Source organism: Salvelinus sp. IW2-2015, linkage group LG15, assembly GCF_002910315.2.
Source record: "Salvelinus sp. IW2-2015 linkage group LG15, ASM291031v2, whole genome shotgun sequence".
NCBI classification, from domain to species: Eukaryota; Metazoa; Chordata; class Actinopteri; order Salmoniformes; family Salmonidae; genus Salvelinus; species Salvelinus sp. IW2-2015.
Window position 1 is genome coordinate 50,181,359 of NC_036855.1, and position 19,112 is coordinate 50,200,470.

The following is a 19,112-nucleotide window of genomic DNA, read 5'->3' on the forward strand; positions in this document are numbered from 1 at the left end:
GCTTCACAGGAAAAAACTATAAAAATACAAACAGAAATAACAGAGGATAAAAAAGAAAAGAATAAAAATTGAAACACTAAAAAAGCTGAAACTAAAAATATGTTTTAAGATCTCTTTTAAAAATGTCCAAAGTTTCAGACCTCAGGTTCTTTTTCAAGGTCAGGGGGCATAGCATCTAAAGGCTGCCTCACCATGCGTCTTGTGCCTAGGCTTTGGGATAGTTAAAAGGCCAGTTACAGAGGACCTGAGGGACCTACTGAGTACATAACTTCAAATCTTGTCTGATATGTAATGGGGTGCACAATCGTGGATTGATTTAAAAACCAATAGAAGAATCTTAAAATTAATTCTAAAACTCACAGGAAGCCAGTGCAGAGACTTTAAAACCGGTGTAATGTGTGCTCTCACTCTGGTCTTGTTCAGTACCCATGCTGCAGCATTCTGTATGTTTTTCAGTTGACCAATTTATTTCTTGGATATACCAGATGTGAGAGCATTACAGTAGTCAAGCCTGCTTGTAATAAAAGCAATGATGAGTTTCTCTGTATCAGCCTGAGATAGAAATGGACACACCATGGAAATGTTCCTCATGTGGTAAAAAGCTATTTTGGTTACATTCCTAATGTGTGATTCAAAATTGAGTTCAGAATCTAAAATGACACCTAGGTTTTTTACCTGGTGTTTTATCTTTATTGCCTGTGAATTAAAATGCGGCCAGTTTCTCTCTCTGTGCTTTGGCTCCAATATTAAGCACTTTGGTTTTGTCTTGATTTAGCTGAAGGAAGTTGTGAGCCATCTAAGTATTTAAATCACTAATATAGTCTAATTTATCTGTGGAGCTAAAATCCTCTGGTGACACAGAAATGTAAAGTTGTGTATCGTCTGTGTAGTGAAAATCAATGCCGTGCTTTCTGCTGCCAAGGGGTAACACATAAACCGAACAGTAAAATATAGCAAGACTTAAAAATATTGCTGTCTAGCCATGATCCCTAACATCTTGACAGAGATTGAAGAATTTTGAAAAGAATAATGGGCAAATATTGCACAATCCAGGTGTGCAAAGCTCTTCTAGATTTACCGAAGAAGACTCACAACTGTAATCGATGCCAAAGGTGTTTCTAACATGTAGTGACTCAGGGAGCTGAATACTTATGCAACCACTATATTTTCGTTTTTTAATTTCTATTGATCAAAAATAACAATGAAATGCATTTTAATCCCACTTTGTAACACAATGAAATGTGAAGAAATCCAAAGGGTCTGAATATTTGGGGCTCCTGAGTGGCGCAGCGGTCTAAGGCACTGCATCTCGGTGCTAGAGGCGTCACGACAGACCTTGGTTAGATTCCAGGCTGTATCACAACTGGCTGTGATTGGGAGTCCCATAGCGCGGGGCGCACAATTGGCCAGGCATCGTCCGGGTTAGGGTTTCGCCGGGGTAGGCCGTCATTGTAAATAAGAATTTGTTCCTAGTTAAATTAAGGTTAAATAAAAATGAATAATTTTGCAAGGCACTGTATATCTCTATGTGTGGTAATACTTTGGAACAGCTTTCCAAAATTAAAATCCATTGGAACTGATTTGCTGTATGAGAACTTGGGGGGCCAATTAAAATCCCCTGCCGGTCCGCCAGTTGGGGAACACTGCTTTAGAACATTGGTTATATTCCAACTTATTTTTGTTAGTTCTTTATGTCATGTAGTCTATTTTGTATGACAGTTTGCATGTCATTCAAAAGATCTAATTATAATTAATGGAGTTTCAATTAGGTATTTCAATTGAGTTCTCTACAACCCCATCAAAATAAATTTGTCTGGAATTGTTGACAAACTATTGTACACTGCAATAAATATGGTGCCAGTCATTTGCACAATACCCCATGCATTAATTATTGTTTTTATTTCTCATTAATCTAATTAATAATAGTTTGACTAAACACAGGCCTATAGCCAATATAAAAGTATACAAATGACAAAAGAAACCATATTCCTTCAAGTACTAAACATGCCCTGAACTGAAAGGGTTCAAAGCATTCAAATACTTTAATGATCTGTCATGCACCGGAGACAAGTCAGTGACTACTCATTGGTTATGAGCCTATTTCAGACAGGTGTGGTGTGTCTGGAGTATGTCTGGTTGTCAGCGGTCTTGTATTGAGCGGTAGGCGATTCCATTAAGGTTTAAGGAAAAAGGTGATTTCAGTGTTCAAAATGTGAACATTTGCAAAGCTGTCATCAAGGCAAAGGGGGGCTACTTTGAAGAATCTCAAATAAAAAATATATTTTGATTAGTTTAACACTTTTTTTGGTTACAACATGATTCCATATGTGTTATTTTATAGTTTTGATGTCTTCACTATTATTCTACAATGTAGAAAATAGTACAAATTAAGATAAACCCTTGAATGAGTAGGTGTGTCCAAACTTTTGACCGGTACTGTATTTTTTCAAAGTGTTGAACCCTGTGTATTGAAAGAGCCTTTATGATTTTGTATCTCAGATTTGGGATTTAAGTTTGACCTCTTTAGTGCGTTGTGCTCCTCCTTTGCACACAGTTAACTTTACTCAGTGGCTCTGTTTATGTACATAATACAATGATGAGTTCCTGTCAAAGGTTTGTTTGAATTTAATTGACAGGGACACACTAAAGGGACCCACCCTAACAGATGGTGAACAGACACCGGGCAGGTTCAGTCGACAGACCCCCACACAAATATAGGCCTACACACACTGTAAAACCATGAATGCTTGATGAAGTAACCTACATTGTCTACTAATGCCAAATGTAAGCATGGTGAACTTAATGAGTCGCTGCATATGGACTTCTCTATATGAGATGCCAGAAAAGTTATTCCATAAGAAATAGCTTCGGCTACTGTACGTATAATATAATAAGATAATGTTATAGATATTACCTTTTATGACATGAATCCAAATATATTATTTGTCGCATTAATCAAATATGCACTCTCACAGTATACGACGGTAACGGTCAGATCATGCAGCATGAGAACGCATGATGCTGCTGTGATCACTGTTCTAGTGAATAAAAGCCCATTCAAACAGTTCAGTACAGCACAAAGCAAATACGTCTTTCCACAGCTGTTGCTTGCTATGTAACCTCTACCCCAGGCTGGCCGGCCAAGTTGACTTGCAGTGTTACAGTAGGCTAGAGGAGGCTGTCTTGCATTTTGTATTAATGCAATTGTGTGTGTGTGTGTGTGCGCGGGCGGCGCATGAGCGGTGTAGAGAAGGCAGTGAATTACAGTAGAGAAGGCTCTTATATTAGTGTTCCAGAAAGCTTAGACTAGGACACTCTGGTACGGCCTGTGTGTGGGAGAGAGAGAAGGCTGGCAGAAGGAGGAGGAGAGGGCAGGTCTGGACTTGACTGTTGAGTTCAAGGCGCTGCAAGGTCAATCCGACGTCTCCTTTGGCCGTGCATGATACGGCCTAGCCAGAAGTCAGGGCATTCATACTTCTTGCGCTTCGCAGAGCGGTTGTGAAGGAAGTTGTCCAGAAGGTGAGTTTGTGTTTATACAGGACCATGTGTGAATTAAATGGCTCAGACACAAGACATATGTGGCTGGGACTCCAGGCGATCAGGCGTTAGAAAGGGAAAGCCAGCCACGTCGCGGACTCTGACGCCTCGCTCCCGGATAAGAGAAACACCTTCTTCGCCCCGCTTCGAAGAAACAAGTTATTTTTTTCATTTCACTATTTTGTGTATGTCCGTTACATGAAATCCAAATAAAAATCCTTTTAAATTACAGGTTGTAATGCAACAAAATAGGAAAAACACCAAGGGGGATGAATACTTTTGCAAGGCACTGTAAAAAGTGGTGGTGTACGGACTGTAGTTGATCCTTACGGATCACCCCCCACGGTTCGGTACGCATGTGAACCGCAAATCAATTGCAAAGTTTAACCATCATCATGTGAAATACAGTTTTACTGCCGCTGTTACTTTTTAAAGTAGTAATTCCCTAAATCTCGATGCAGCGTTGCAGTGAAAAGATAAAGATAAGAGATGCGTGTTGTGTTTTGCTCTGAAGCCTGAAGGTTGATTTGATTCTTTTTTTAAAGCAGTTGCGTGTACTGTTCACGTGAACGGGGCATGTCGAATCCCAACGGATAAATCCTGGATGCTCGCGTTGCAAAGAAGAAAAAAGAGCAGTGACAGCCATGGCTAGCAGAGGAGCTGAAGAACTGGAAAAGCCTCTCTCTTCATTTAAGTCATGTATGGGAGCATTTTGGCTTCACTGTCAAATATGCTGACGGAAGAAGGGTGGTGGACAACACCATAACGGTGTGTAGGCATTGTGCCACAAGAAAGTCGTATGATCATGGAAATACATGGAGCATGGCCACACATTTAAAGCGTCATCACCCTGGTGTGTCAGTGACGGGAGCCAACTCAGCCAAGACACAACAACTTCTCCCCGCGGCATTTAAGCAGCCCTTTGCTGCAGAATCAGACTGGACAAAAGCCATCACCAAATCTAATGGGATGTTTATCGCTGCAGACATGAGGTCATACTCTGTTGTGGAAAGTGAAGGGTTTATAAATATGGTGAAAGTGCTTGAGCCACGCTACGAAGTCCCCTCACCACAGACGGGTGGACCTCCAGGGCAACGGAAAGCTACGTGACTGCTCACTACACCACAGAGGAGTGGGAGATGCGAAGTCCGGTGCTACAGACACGCCCCCTTTATGAGAGTCACACAGTGACAAATCTGTCGCAGGTACTGCTTGGAGCAGTAGCAGAGTGGAAGCTAGATAGGCCCAATAGCAATATCCCAATCACCACAGATAATGCCAAGAACCAAGTAAATGCAGTGATAGAAGCTGGACTGGGGCCAGAGATAGCTTGCTTTGCATATGTGATCAATTTAGCATCCCAAAGGGGAATCTCAGTGAACCAGATGGACCGCCTCCTTGGGAGAATCAGGAAGGTGGTTTCCTTTTTCCACTGACACACAACAGCTGCTCATGTGCTTAAGACCAAGCAAGAAATGCTACAGCTACCGACCCACAAGCTCATACACGATGTCACAACAAGATGGAACTCCACTTATGACATGTTGGAGCGCTATCTTGAGCAGCAGGCAGCTGTATACTCTGCACTGACAGACGAGACCCTGAAAAAATAAAAAATAAAGACATCGTCACCTTGTCTGACAATGACGTGAAAGTGGCAGAGGAGGTCCTCCAGGTGCTCAAACCCCTCAAAACGGTTACAACCCTATTGAGCACTGAAACTGCACCGTCTGTGTCCATGATCCTACCTCTGAAAACAAGGATTCTACAATCCATGGCCCCAAGTGAGGAAGACTGCACCATCACCAAAGATGTCAAGGCTGCCATTAGAGAGGAACTGAACCCCAGATACCCCCCAAATGTACAGGACTACCTTCATAGATCTACTGCACTGGATCCAAGGTTCAAGTCCCTGTCTCACCTAGACCCTGCCCTACACCGGAGGACATACAGTGATCTTACCACTGAGATTGTGGCCACTGAAGAGGTTAAAAAATATATACAAAAATAAGAGTGAATTACTTAAATAATAAATATACTGCAGTCTAATCTTAGTCTATGCTATTGCTATTAGAATCATCCATGTTTGATTTGGAATAATAATTATGTTTTTTATTAAATGTTATTGCCACAATTATAGTTCTATGAAAAATTATTTGAAGTTATAAGCTCAAGTCTGCTTTGCTTTCTTTTTTTTTGATGTGGACACAGGCTATTTMAATTCACTGTTGTTCAAAGGAAGAAGGTATCATGCCTCATTGCACTTTAATTTAACAATTGAGTATTGACTATTTTAAGATTTTTTTAAAATATTGAAAAGTTCCTTGCTTTAAGTGTTCTTTAAGTAATAAATAGAAAGCAAAGTTATATTTGTCTCCCTTTTTTTTGTTGCTGATCCGAAAAATTATCCGATCTGTGACCAAAACTGTGATGCGATCCGAACCGTGAATTTTGTGATCCGTTGCACCACTAGTAAAAAGCATGTTAAACATCCTTCCTCCAATAAAGTTTTTATTTGAGAATTGCCAGAACAATCTGTGATAGCAAAAATAGGCTTATTCTGTGTCTGGGAAACTGGCCCTAAAAGAAACAACAACAGATTAAGGTTAACTATTTGAACCTTTCAAACCCACCTCTCTCTTTCTCCTGCAGCATGGGGGCACCAGCGACAGCGTACGACGAGAAGAAGGAAACATGCGGGACCGTCTGTCTGAAGTATCTCCTATTTACATTCAACTTCCTCTTCTGGGTGAGTCTGTCTGCCTGCATGTGACTTTCATGCTGGGAGGACAACCCCTCTGAGAAATATGTTTTTCTGTATCTTTCTGGTGTCCACAGACCAACACAACACCAGGCATTCCATCCCACATTCCCTATCACACAATTGTGCTTCCCAGCCTGCTAGACTGAACGGCTAGTCAGCCACACTGTGGGAGATGGCAGCTGTCCTAATACAGATCTCAGGAAAGATGTGTCCGCTAATGCAAACCTAATAATCTAGCCCTGCTAGGCTGCTACATATGCTCAAATACATGTTTTCCCCTAAAACATTGTGACTGATAACTTATTCTTATCCCTTGCGCAAATATTCTACAGCTGTGTCTGTCTGTCCGGAGCTCAATGGTGCAGGAAACTCTTGAGGCCAGAATATTTTATACAATGTTGCAAGTTCCTTGAAGACCAGCCATGCGTAGTAGTCAATGTTTATTTTTATCAGGATATTTTCTACCTGCAGAAGGCAATGTTTTTATTTGTTGGCTTTATGTAGGCTATTTTTATATATTGGAAATGGCATTAGAAATTACTTTAAGATTTGAATCGTTTTCATTTAGATAGAATTTTGATTAACACGTCATTGATTTTGAGATATGAAGACTTTATTATCAATGAAAGTGTTCTACTAAAAATGTGCATATGAAAATCATAACTTGCACGCAGTAGAAATTGTACGATAACTTGGCACTCCAAATGGAAAAGGTTGCCGACCGCTGGTGTAGCCTGTTACCGACAACTTCAGGAGCTTAATGGTAGAATCTTTGAAGGGCAGTGGGAGGAGGAGGTTCGGGAACAGCCTTACAGTATATAAACATCAGCATGAGTGACTGACTGTTTGTGTATATTTCACAGACTGAATGTCATTCACATCGAGTGTATAGCCGCCCATCTCCTCTGCTCCCTTTTTAGTGAATGAATGACCCTGCATTACAAGGCTATCAGTAGCTGTGTAAGTGATTGAGTTGGCACAGGGACACATTTTTTTTGGTGCAGTGCTGCAACATCTGCTGATGTACAAGTGTGAATGTAGTATACGGTCGATTTAACCGCTTTTCATCATATTCAAACTGTGGATGGTGATGTATTTTGTAAGTTGATAAGGCCTGTAATGTTGTGTTTAATGAAGAATACACACCAAATACTGCCATCTTCATTAACATCATGGGAACTATTCCACAGTATTTAATACTGCATAAGAATGAATGCCTATAAGAATTGAAGGTGACAGTGGTTCATTTGTTTGCCACTGTAGGTGGTGGGCTGTAGCAAGCTATCTGCTTTAGTTTTCGAGATGATCGATCTATGTCAAGGGAGGAAGTGTTTTTTACATATTTGTAGGGCTTACCCCATTTAGTCGGCTGGTCATTTGTTTGGTCGATAGGCTGTTGGCAGTAGTGGACTGATCCATTGTGGAGGCCGTGGGGCCGTGGGGCCGTGGGCATAGTCCATCAGTCCGAGACGTGCTACTGAAATTGTACAGTTGAAGTCGGAAGTTTACGTACACTTAGGTTGGAGTCATTAAAATTAATTTCTCAACCACGCCACTAATTTCTTGTTCACAAACTATAGTTTTGGCAAGTCGGTTAGGACATCTACTTTGTGCATGACACAAGTAATTTTTCCAACAATTGTTTACAGACAGTGAATTATAAGTGAAATAATCTATCACAATTCCAGGCTTTAGAAGCTTCTGATAGGCTAATTGATATCATTTGAGTCATTTGGAGGTATACCTGTGGATGTATTTCAAGGCCTACCTTCAAACTCAGTGCCTCTTTGCTTGACATCATTGGAAAATCCAAAGAAATCAGCCAAGACCTCAGAAAAAAAATTCTAGATCTCTACAAGTCTGGTTCATCCTTGGGAGCAATTTCCAAACGCCTGAAGGTACCAKGTTCCTCTGTACAAGCAATAGTACGCAAGTATAAACACCATGGGACCACGCAGCCGTCATACCGCTCAGGAAGGAGAAGCGTTCTGTCTCCTAGAGATGAACGTACTTTGGTGCGAAAAGTGCAAATCAATCCCAGAACAACAGCAAAGGACCTTGTGAAGATGCTGGAGGAAACGGGTACAAAAGTATCTATATCCACGGCAAAACGAGTCCTATATCGACATTACCTGAAAGGCCGCTCAGCAAGGAAAAAGCCACTGCTCCAAAACCGCCATAAAAAAGCCAGACTCCGGTATGCAACTGCACATGGGGACAAAGATCGTACTTTTTGGAGAAATGTCTGGTCTGATGAAACAGAAATAGAACTGTTTGGCCATAATGACCATTGTTATGTTTGGAGGAAAAAGGGAGATGCTTGCAAGCCGAAGAACACCATTCCAACCGTGAAGCACGGGGGTGGCATCATTTTGTTGTGGGGGTGCTTTGCTGCAGGAGGGACTGGTGCACTTCACAAAATAGATGGCATCATGAGGAAGGAAAATGATGTGGATATACTGAAACAACATCTCAAGACATCAGTCAGGAAGTTCAAGCTTGGTTGCAAATGGGTCTTCCAAATGGACAATGACCCCAAGCATACTTCCAAAGTTGTGGAAGGCTACCCAAAAACGTTTGACCCAAGTTAAACAATTTAAAGGCAATGCTACCAAATACTAATTGAATGTATGTAAACTTCTGACCCACTGGGAATGTGATGAAAGAAATAAAAGCTGAAATAAATCATTCTCTCTACTATTATTCTGACATTTCACACTCTTAAAATAAAGTGGTGATCCTAACTGACCTAAGACAGCACATTTTTACGAGTATTAAATGTCAGGAATTGTGAAAAACTGAATTTAAATGTATTTGGCTAAGGTGTATGTAAACTTCCGACTTCAACTGTATATGGTTATATTACGTTAAGAACAATGGTGCAACACCAATAAAAATACTATGTTTTTATAACAAATGCACTTTCCCATGTTGGATAGTGGTCGCTGTCCGCAATTCAGGAACGCATCAGTCCGCTGTTGAATTGGCGTCTTTTCCTAGACCATGTTGCGTTGTGCATAATAGCAAAGTTAACCAGCATATTGGTGTTGAGAACAATGCAGCGGAGGCAGCAGCAGAATGAGGAGATGAGAAAACAGCCCTTGCCTTATTGTCTAAGAAAAGTGAGGAGAGAGGAAACCAACTTAATTAGGTCTATAATCAATAGCCTAAATGTTAAATGTGGCTGGGCTTTATCAACAATATATCTACAGGGGGCCTCCCGGGTGGCGCAGTGGTCTAGGGCACTGCATCGCAGTGCTAGCTGCGCCACCAGAGTCTCTGGGTTTGCGCCCAGGCTCTGTCACAACCGGCCGCGACCGGGAGGTCCGTGGGGCGACGCACAATTGGGCTAGCGTCGTCCGGGTTAGGGAGGGTTTGGCCGGTAGGGATATCCTTGTCTCATCGCGCTCCAGCGACTCCTGTGGCGGGCCGGGCGCAGTGCGCGCTAACCAAGGGGGCCAGGTGCACGGTGTTTCCTCCGACACATTGGTGCGGCTGGCTTCCGGGTTGGAGGCGCGCTGTGTTAAGAAGCAGTGCGGCTTGGTTGGGTTGTGCTTCGGAGGACGCATGGCTTTCGACCTTCGTCTCTCCCGAGCCCGTACGGGAGTTGTAGCGATGAGACAAGATAGTAATTACTAGCGATTGGATACCACGAAGATTGGGGAGAAAAGGGGATAAAAAATAATAATAAAAAATTTAAAAATATATATATATCTACAGAAATAAGACATCCTGCTTCTGTTGCTTGTTTGAGTGTTTGTTTAATAGCCTACTGATTCCGTGAGCACCAAGCCTCACGCAATGATGTCAAATAAAGAATTTCACAAATTTGGCTGTTTTTCTTCTTTGTTTTACTGTGTGTAATAAAGGATTTACACTTTTTTGATTTGTTTACAATGTTCCAAATTGTCAGAAAAATCATATTTATACTAATGCTCCTTTTTCTTGATCTCGTTGTTATTATTATTATTATGATCATAAGTCACGTCATTGTCATTAGTAGGCTTAATATAGCATCTTTGTATAACCACCATTGAGCTGTAGGCCTAAGAGTGCATGCTGTTTAGTTTTAATACCGTAACTTACTTAGGCCTACAGTATATTTCAATACCTATATAGGCTACTGTATCAATCATTCATTCGTTCATGTCATCACACAGCATACGAGTCATTCTTGATTTGAAATGCTATTAAGCATTTTAGTTTTAAAATAAAGCGAGTTTTGAATAATTAGCTTATACAATAAATAAACCTTTCCATTTGGTGAATTGCATTCACAAATGAATGTGACTGTTTTTAGGCTTTGCTGTAATAAAGGCTTAACAAAACATTTTTACAACAGACTCTGGTACGCTTAATTTATTTAGAGTTTACATTGTTCCAAACGGTCAGAGCGGTTGCTCCTTAACTTCTTTTTCTTGATCTCCAGTATTTTCCACAACTAGTCAAATCTATTCCACCCATCTGACCTTCCCTTTACCTCCTGAGCAACCAGTAAATATTCCCTCGTTTCGAGTTTGTCACGTCCTCTGCATCCAATTTTCTGTCATATGTTATGGTATTCAGAGTTTGTTATAACTAATTTATTTATGTTATTATGATATGCTATACGTGAGGCCCTATTCGGATGATTCGTTTTACTGGGGGAGGTCGGGTAATGTAAATATGTACGCGAGCACAAAACACCACATCTGTCATTTTTAGTCCCGTCCGAATCTGACATGTCAGTAATTTTTACATGGCCGTAGAGTAACAATTCCACTCAGAATAAGCTACAGTTATTCTAGTCCCGTACGAATCAACATCCCTGTGTTTTCAGAGAAATGTCTGTGTTTGACAGGTGTTGCTCACGGTTTGCGCAAGAAAACAACAGATTCGATAAATTGAACTGTGCTGTGCATAAGCTATATATGAATGGCCTATATGTAGCCTATCAATTCTCAAAGTGAATGCTTTTGTTTATGTTTTTTGTGCGTATCAATTGAATATTAGCAAATGCATCAGTAAAAAATATTGAGCCTATTTAATGCAACCCTTGCTGTTAATAGATCGTTAAGCAGCATACAACTGACCTAAACATTTGGAAATGATAAGTAAACTTTCTCATTCACGGCCTAAAAACAATCAAATCAATTGCTGGTTGGACTCCCTCTAGTCATTTGGGTGTCTTAATTATATAGTTAAGGAGTGTGCTTAAAGCATCAGACAAGCTCAGTGAATATAGTTGATTTGATTAAAACACATAGGAGGTGTCAATATATGGAAAAATACACGTTTATAAAGGTTGTCTAATCGATTGGCAGATGAGTACTGAACTGTAAACCAATCAAACATTGTGTACTATCCATGGTACTATCTCTGCTGATAATGTCTGCCAATCACGTTATCCGTGCTCGAGAGATATCTTCCGCCGACAAACTTCTCAGATAAAGTATTTTTTATTTATTTGTAATCTAACTATTTAGTTATAGAAAGAGGATACTATCAATGCAAGCTGTAAAATTACTCCCAACTTAGAATGCAGCCACCATAGTAATGTAGCTATCTTGCTCGTTAGATAGCTAGTTACAACAAGTAGATATGTTGCTAGCTAGCAGGAGCAGATACAGTGCCTTCAGAAAGTATTCACACCCCTTGACTTACATTTTTTGAATACCCCATCATGTCAGTGGAATTATGTTTTTAGAAAATCAAATCTGAATGAGTGATGTTACAGAATGGCATAGGCAAGATGCAGTAGATGGTATCGAGTACAGTATATACAGTGGGGAGAACAAGTATTTGATACACTGCCGATTTTGCAGGTTTTCCTACTTACAAAGCATGTAGAGTTCTGTAATTTTTATCATAGGTACACTTCAACTGTGAGAGACGGAATCTAAAACAAAAATCCAGAAAATCACATTGTATAATTTTTAAGTAATTAATTTGCATTTTATTGCATGACTTAAGTATTTGATCACCTACCAACCAGTAAGAATTCCGGCTCTCACAGACCTGTTAGTTTTTCTTTATAGAAGCCCTGCCTGTTCTCCACTCATTACTGTATTAACTGCACCATGTTTGAAACTCGTTACCTGTTTAAAAGACACCTGTCCACACACTCAATCAAACAGACTCCAAACCTCTCCACAATGGCCAAGACCAGGAAGCTGTGTAAGGACATCAGGGATAAAATTGTAGACCTGCACACGGCTGGGATGGGCTACAGGACAATAGGCAAGCAGCTTGGTGAGAAGGCAACAAACTGTTAGCGCATTATTAGAAAATGGAAGAAGTTCAAGATGACGGTCAATCACCCTCGGTCTGGGGCTCCATGCAAGATCTCACCTCGTGGGGCATCAATGATCATGAGAAAGGTGAGGGATCAAGCCAGAACTACACACGGCAGGACCTGGTCAATGACTGAAGAGAGCTGAGACCCACAGTCTCAAAGAAAACCATTAGTAAAACACTACGCCGTCTTGGATTAAAATCCTGCAGCGCCACACAAGGTCCCTTTGATCAACCAGCGCATGTCCAGGCCCATCTGAAGTTTGCCAATGACCATCTGGATGATCCAGAGAGGAATGGGAGAAGGTCATGTGGTCTGATGAGACAAAAAATAGAGCTTTTTGGTCTAAACTCACTCGCTGTGTTTGGAGGAAGAAGAGGATGAGTACAACCCAAGAACACCATCCCAACCGTGAAGCATGGAGGTGGGAAACATCATTCTTTGGGATACTTTTCTGCAAAGGGACAGACGACTGCACCGTATTGAGGGGAGGTGGATGGGCCATGTATCGCAAGATCTGGCCAACAACCTCCTTCCCTCAATAAGGCATTGAAGATGGGTCGTGGCTGGGTCTTCCAGCATGACAACGAACCCAAAACACACAGCCAGGGCAACTAAGGAGTGGCTCTGTAAGAAGCATCTCAAGGTCCTGGAGTGGTCTAGCCAGTCTCCAGACCTGAACCAATAGAAAATCTTTGGAGGGAGCTGAAGTCCGTATTGCCCGCGACAGCCCGAACCTGAAGGACCTGGAGAAGGTCTGTAATGAGGGTGGGCCAAAATCCCTGCTGCAGTGTGTGCAAACTGGTCAAGAACTACAGGAAATGTATGATCTCTATAATTGCAAACAAAGGTTTCTGTACAATATTTAAGTTCCTGCTTTTCTGATGTATCAAATACTTATGTCATGCAATAAAATGCAAATTAATTACTTAAAATCATACAATGTGATTTTCTGGATTTTTGTTAGATTCCGTCTCTCACAGTTGAAGTGTACCTATGATAAAAATTACAGACCTCTACATGCTTTGTAAGTAGGAAAACCTGCAAAATCGGCAGTGTATCAAATACTTGTTCTCCCCACTGTACATATGAGATGAGTAATGTAGGGTATGTAAACATAAAAGTGCATAGTTTAAAGTGGCTAGTGATACATGTATTACATAAAGATGGCAAGATGCAGTAGATGATATAGAGTACAGTATATACATATACATTATATTAAGTGGCATTGTTTAAAGTGGCTAGTGATACATTTTTGATCAATTTCCATCAAAAGAAATGTTACAAATTTAATAAAAATGAAAAGCTGAAATGTCTTTTAGTCAATAAATATTCAACCCCTTTGTTATGGCATGCCTAAATAAGTTCAGGAATAAACATTTGCTTAACAAGTCACATAATACGTTGCATGGACTCACTCTTGTGTGCATTAATAGTGTTTAACATGATTTGGAATGACTACCTCATCTCTGTACCCCACACATACAATTATCTGTAAGGTCGATCAGTGAATTTCAAACACAGATTCAACCACGAAGACCAGGGAGGTTTTCCAATTCCTCGCAAAGAAGGGCACCTATTGGTAGATGGGTTAAAAAAATCTGACATTGAATATCCCTTTTTTTTTTATTGAATCCAAAACATACAATATACTTGCAGTGAAGCCACTCAAGAACTACAACAACTAGCATGGTAAAGTTATTAATTYCACTTTGGAAAGTGTGTCAATACACCCAGTCACTAGAAAGATACAGGAGTCTTTACTAACTCAGTTGCCGGTGAGGAAGGAAACCACTCAGGGATTTCACCATGAGCCCAACGGTGACTTTAAAACAGTTACAGCGTTTTAATGGCTGTGATAGGAGAACTGACGATGGATAAACAAATTTGTAGTTACTCCACAATACTAACCTAATTGACAAAGTGGAAAGAAGGAAGCCTCTACAGGATAAAATATTCTAAAACATGCATCTTGTTTGCAACAAGGCACTAACGTAATACTGCAAAAAATGTGGCAAAGCAATTCACTTTTTGTCCTGAATACAAAGAGTAATGTTTGGGGCAAATAGAATATAACACATTACAGAGTACCACTTTCCATATTTTCAAGCATAGTGGTGGCTGCATCATGTTATGGTTGTAATCATTAATTAAGGACTGGGACATTTTTCAGTATAAAAAATAAACGGAATGGAGCTAAGCACAGGAAAAATCCTAGAGGAAAACCTGGTTGTCTGCTTTCCGCCAGACACTGGGAGATTAATTCACCCTTTAGCAGGACAATAACCTATAATACAAGGCCAAATCTACACTGGAGTTGCTTACCAAGAAGATGGTGAATGTTCTTGAGTGGCTGAGTTACAGTTTTGACTTAAATCAGATTGAAAATCTATGGCTAGACTTAAAAATGGTTGTCTGACAGCAACAAGGGGGATTGGAGGGACGCCATGTGCGACTGACATGTTTTCCGTTTGCTCCCGTGGTATTTTTAAAGTTTATGTGAATTTTGCAGCAGAACCGTATTTATTTTCATATATTATTTTGGTGATCCCTTCCCGTAAAAACCAAGACTACTTTACTTCCAAATGTCAGCATGTCGACGAAACATAAGGCTAAAAGCATGACTTTGAGAAAACCCGGCCTACAAGACACACTCTCATCACCGCCCTCTCCTGAGCCTGACGGCCCGGGGACTGACACTTTACCCGGGGGGGCGGCTTGGCCTGGCGGCGCTGAAATGAACATTCTCGAGGCCATCAAACTACTACGCTCTGAGATAGTTGAAATGAAAACGGAGGTGGTTAATACGATTGAGGCCCGAATAAAGGAGGTTTCTGATACTTTAAAAGCAGATCTAACKATCCTGCGGAACGAGACGGTGCCAGCAATCACATCACTCAAAACAACAATGGCGTCGCACACTACAACGATTGCAGCACTGGAGACCTCCGCTACAAATGTCTCCGACTTAACTACATCCCTGGAGGCTGACGTGAAACGCCTCGCTGCGGATTTGAAAAAGGTGAAGGAGAGCTGTGTAAATTTAGAGGGATTCTCTCGCCGCAATAACCTGAGACTTGTATCAGTCCCAGAGTCAGCGGAAATGCCTCGCGCCACGGATTTCGTTTCTGGGCTGCTGAAGGATGTTCTTGCCTTAGATGAAAAGCCCCTGATTGATCGTGCCCACCGGTCGCTGCGCCCAAAGCCCCGGGATGGGGAGAGGCCCCGTGACATAATTCTTCGAGTGCACTTTTTCCATGAGAAGATGGAGATTCTCCGACGAGCCCGCAATACCACTCTGAGCTTTCAAGGACAGAGCTTATCCATCTACCAGGACTACTCCGCCACTGTTTCCAGGCAGCGCGCAGCTTTCGGGCAGGCCAAGCGACTACTTCGGGACCATCCAGGTGTGAAGTACGGACTGCGATTCCCGGCCCGTTTATGGCTATCTCATGATGGTAAAGACTACACATTTGAATCTCCGGATGAGGCTCTCTCTCACATTCAACGTCACATCAAGAAGTCTTGAACTTGCTCATAGTTCAGCAACTGTTGCTTGCGAACTGTGGATAGTAAGTAACCCACCTGTGGTACAATTATGTTTAGCTACAACATGCTAATTTTGTATAGTTGGGGAGTTGGCGAACCCATTCAGGCTTATTTGATGTGATCAAATGTTTTGATGGTTTCTTCTCTGATCTGCATAAAGAGCGCCAACTACTCAATCTGAATTGTTATGAGCTTTCTACAGGCAGCTGAACAGTCACTCTTGCGAGCTCGTACAGAGTGTATGAACAAGGCGACAGGCCAGTAAATCCTTTGCACATCAGATCCGTAAATCTGAGGCTCACGTTTAATCCACAACTAAGGACCTCGTCTGGCTGCCACCACAGTATACATAACGAGATCAATGATCAATCAAACAATTTTTTACTCTGCGCTATACCACCTCTGAATCCCCTCAAGACCCTTTTGCTGATTGATTCCTTCTTTAAATGGCCTGAATATGCCTTCAATTGATACAGACACCCATGAACTGTCTAGAAGAAGAATTTACACCTGAGGAGATTGCAAACAGCAGTGCCGCAATGAAAAAGTGGTAAATCACCGGGTCCGGATGGTTTTCAACCGATTTTACAGGACGTTTTTCTGGTCTGCTGCCATCTCTTTGTCTCGACTATTTGCAGAGTGCCTTGATACCTCAAAGCTACGCGCTACTCTTTATCAGGCCTTCAATTTCATTCCTATAAAGAAAAACAAAGACCCCCTGGAATGTGGCTCTACTCGCCGCAATCTCGCTTTTAAACTGTGATTACAAAATTCTAGCCAAGTTTTAGCCATCCGTATGGAACGCTCGCTGCACAAGTAATACACTCTGACTAGACTGGCTTTGTGAGAAAAGGCATTTGTTTTTCATATTAGGCGCTTAATGAAATACTGTACTCCCCAGCGTCGACGGACCCAGAGGTAGTGGTCTCACTTGATGCAGAAAAAGCGTTTGACCGCGTTGAGTGGGATTACCTAACACTACCCTTATAGATTTGGCTTGTCGCCAAATTCATTGCGTGGATAAAGATTCTTTATTTTCCCCCATGGCTTCGGTACGGACTAACAACTTGTCCTCTGACTATTTCCCTTGCACCGCGGATCAGACAGGGCTGTCCACTCTCCCTTGTTGTTTGCTTGGCAATCGAACTCTCGCCATTGCACTACGCTCTAATGATGCCATTCAAGGAATAATCAGGACGGGCTCAGAGCGAAGTCTCGCTATATGCGGATGACCTCCTTTTGTTTATCTCTACCCTGATACCCTCATTGCCACGCGCCTTTCTGTTTCTTAAAAGGTTTGGATCAATCTCAGGGTACAAGCTGAATCTAGGCAAGAGTGAGCTTTTTCCTGTAAACAAGGCTGCTTTAAAAGTGCTCTTTTACAAGTTCTCAGTTTAGGATTGTCCGGGATCAATTCACCTACTTGGGTTAAAGTGACAAGGAAATATTCAAATCTGTTTCAGGAAAACTTGGTTGCTCTAGCAGACAGTTTGAAACAGTCTTTTACCTTTTGGAGTCGCTACCTCTTTCTCTTATCGGAAGGATTAATGTCATTAAATGAGTGTGTTGCCCAAATTTCTTATATTTATTTCAATGTTTACCCATTTTTATTCAAAATCTTTTTTTATTTCACTGGCTCAAACATTCATGCATTTCATTTGGGATGGCAAGGTACCACGGATTGGTAAAAAACATTTACAGAAGCCTAAGTCATTGGGGGTTTAGCTCTACAAATTTTCAGACATACTATTGGGCTGCAAATTTCAGAGCCCTTCTGTACTGGCTGCAGACTGATCCTACTGGCCCCAGACCACTCTGGGTCCAGATGGAGTCTGAATCGTGTAAACCTGCTGCCTTTCTTCTGTGTTGTGCTCGTCTCTCCCAGTGTCCTAGGCAAAAGGTGTGTCAACCCAATTGTAAAGGAGTCTCTTAAAATTTGGAATCAATTCCGTTTAGCCTTTGGCCTCCGAGGCTTTTCTCTATCAGGCCCAATCAATCAGAACATTTTATTTCCTCCATCTTTGAATGATGGGGCTTTGGCATCTGCCCTCACTAGGCTCTCTCACTAGCCCAATTATTCTTTGATGATACATTTGCCTCTTTTGCTCAGCTACAGGAAAGGTTCAACCTCCCCCAATCCCACTTTTCCGCTATCTCCAGACTAGGAACTTTGTCAGAGCTAACACACCTGAATTTCCCCATAGGCCTGCGAATACAGCTATAGAGAGCATCTTGGAGCTGACAAGCTTCCTAGGGGCACAATTTCAGATGTATATGCAATCATTCATGACTTACAGAACCCTTCTTTGGTGCCTTTAAAGACTCGATGGGAAAAGGATTTGGGGAGGAACTTGGGAAGACACCTGGGAATCTGTGCTGCGCAGGGTGCATTCGTCCTCTTTTAGCACTAGACACAGCCTCATTCAATTCAAGGTGGTTCACCGTATCCACTGGTCTGGGGCCAGACTTGGAAGAATATTCTCTGATTTTGATCCTACTGTGTCAGATGTAAAATTGAACCAGCCACACTGTTGCATATGTTCTGGGGTGTCATAAACTGTCAGGTTTCTGGGAATTAATATTTAAATGTTTCTCTGATAATATGACACTGTTTATGATCCGTCTCCCCTTACAGCCCTTTTGGTGTACTGCCCATAGGTACCCCCCTGTCAAGAATACAGTCGGACACTGTTGCTTATACAACTCTTTTAGCTAGACGGCTAATACTACAGAACTGGAAGATGGCAGCTCCCATCTTATACATATTGGGTGAGAGATGTGTTGTGCTCTCTGAAACTAGAAAAAATTAAATTAAATTCACGTGGGAACCCAAACTGTTTAATGAGGCTTGGGCTCCATTCCGGTGTTACTTTAAACAGTCCATCCTCTGATGGCATTCCTTTAAAACACAATAAGTCTGTATTTGACCCCCTGTGACTTACTTAGGGGTTGGATGAGCATTTCTCTGTGTTTTTTCTGGGGGGGGGG

At 41.5% G+C, this 19,112-nt stretch overlaps 1 protein-coding gene across 1 annotated transcript in view; it reads left to right on the forward strand.

The window, feature by feature from the left end:
* Positions 1-19,112, forward strand: part of LOC111974620 (CD151 antigen) — a 53,423-nt gene that overhangs the window by 1,688 nt on the left and 32,623 nt on the right. Inside the window, exon 2 of the mRNA XM_024002496.2 lies at positions 6,190-6,286. Coding sequence (XP_023858264.1) covers positions 6,191-6,286 — 96 coding nt within the window. The 5' untranslated portion in view covers position 6,190. The remainder of the gene's footprint in view (positions 1-6,189; positions 6,287-19,112) is intronic.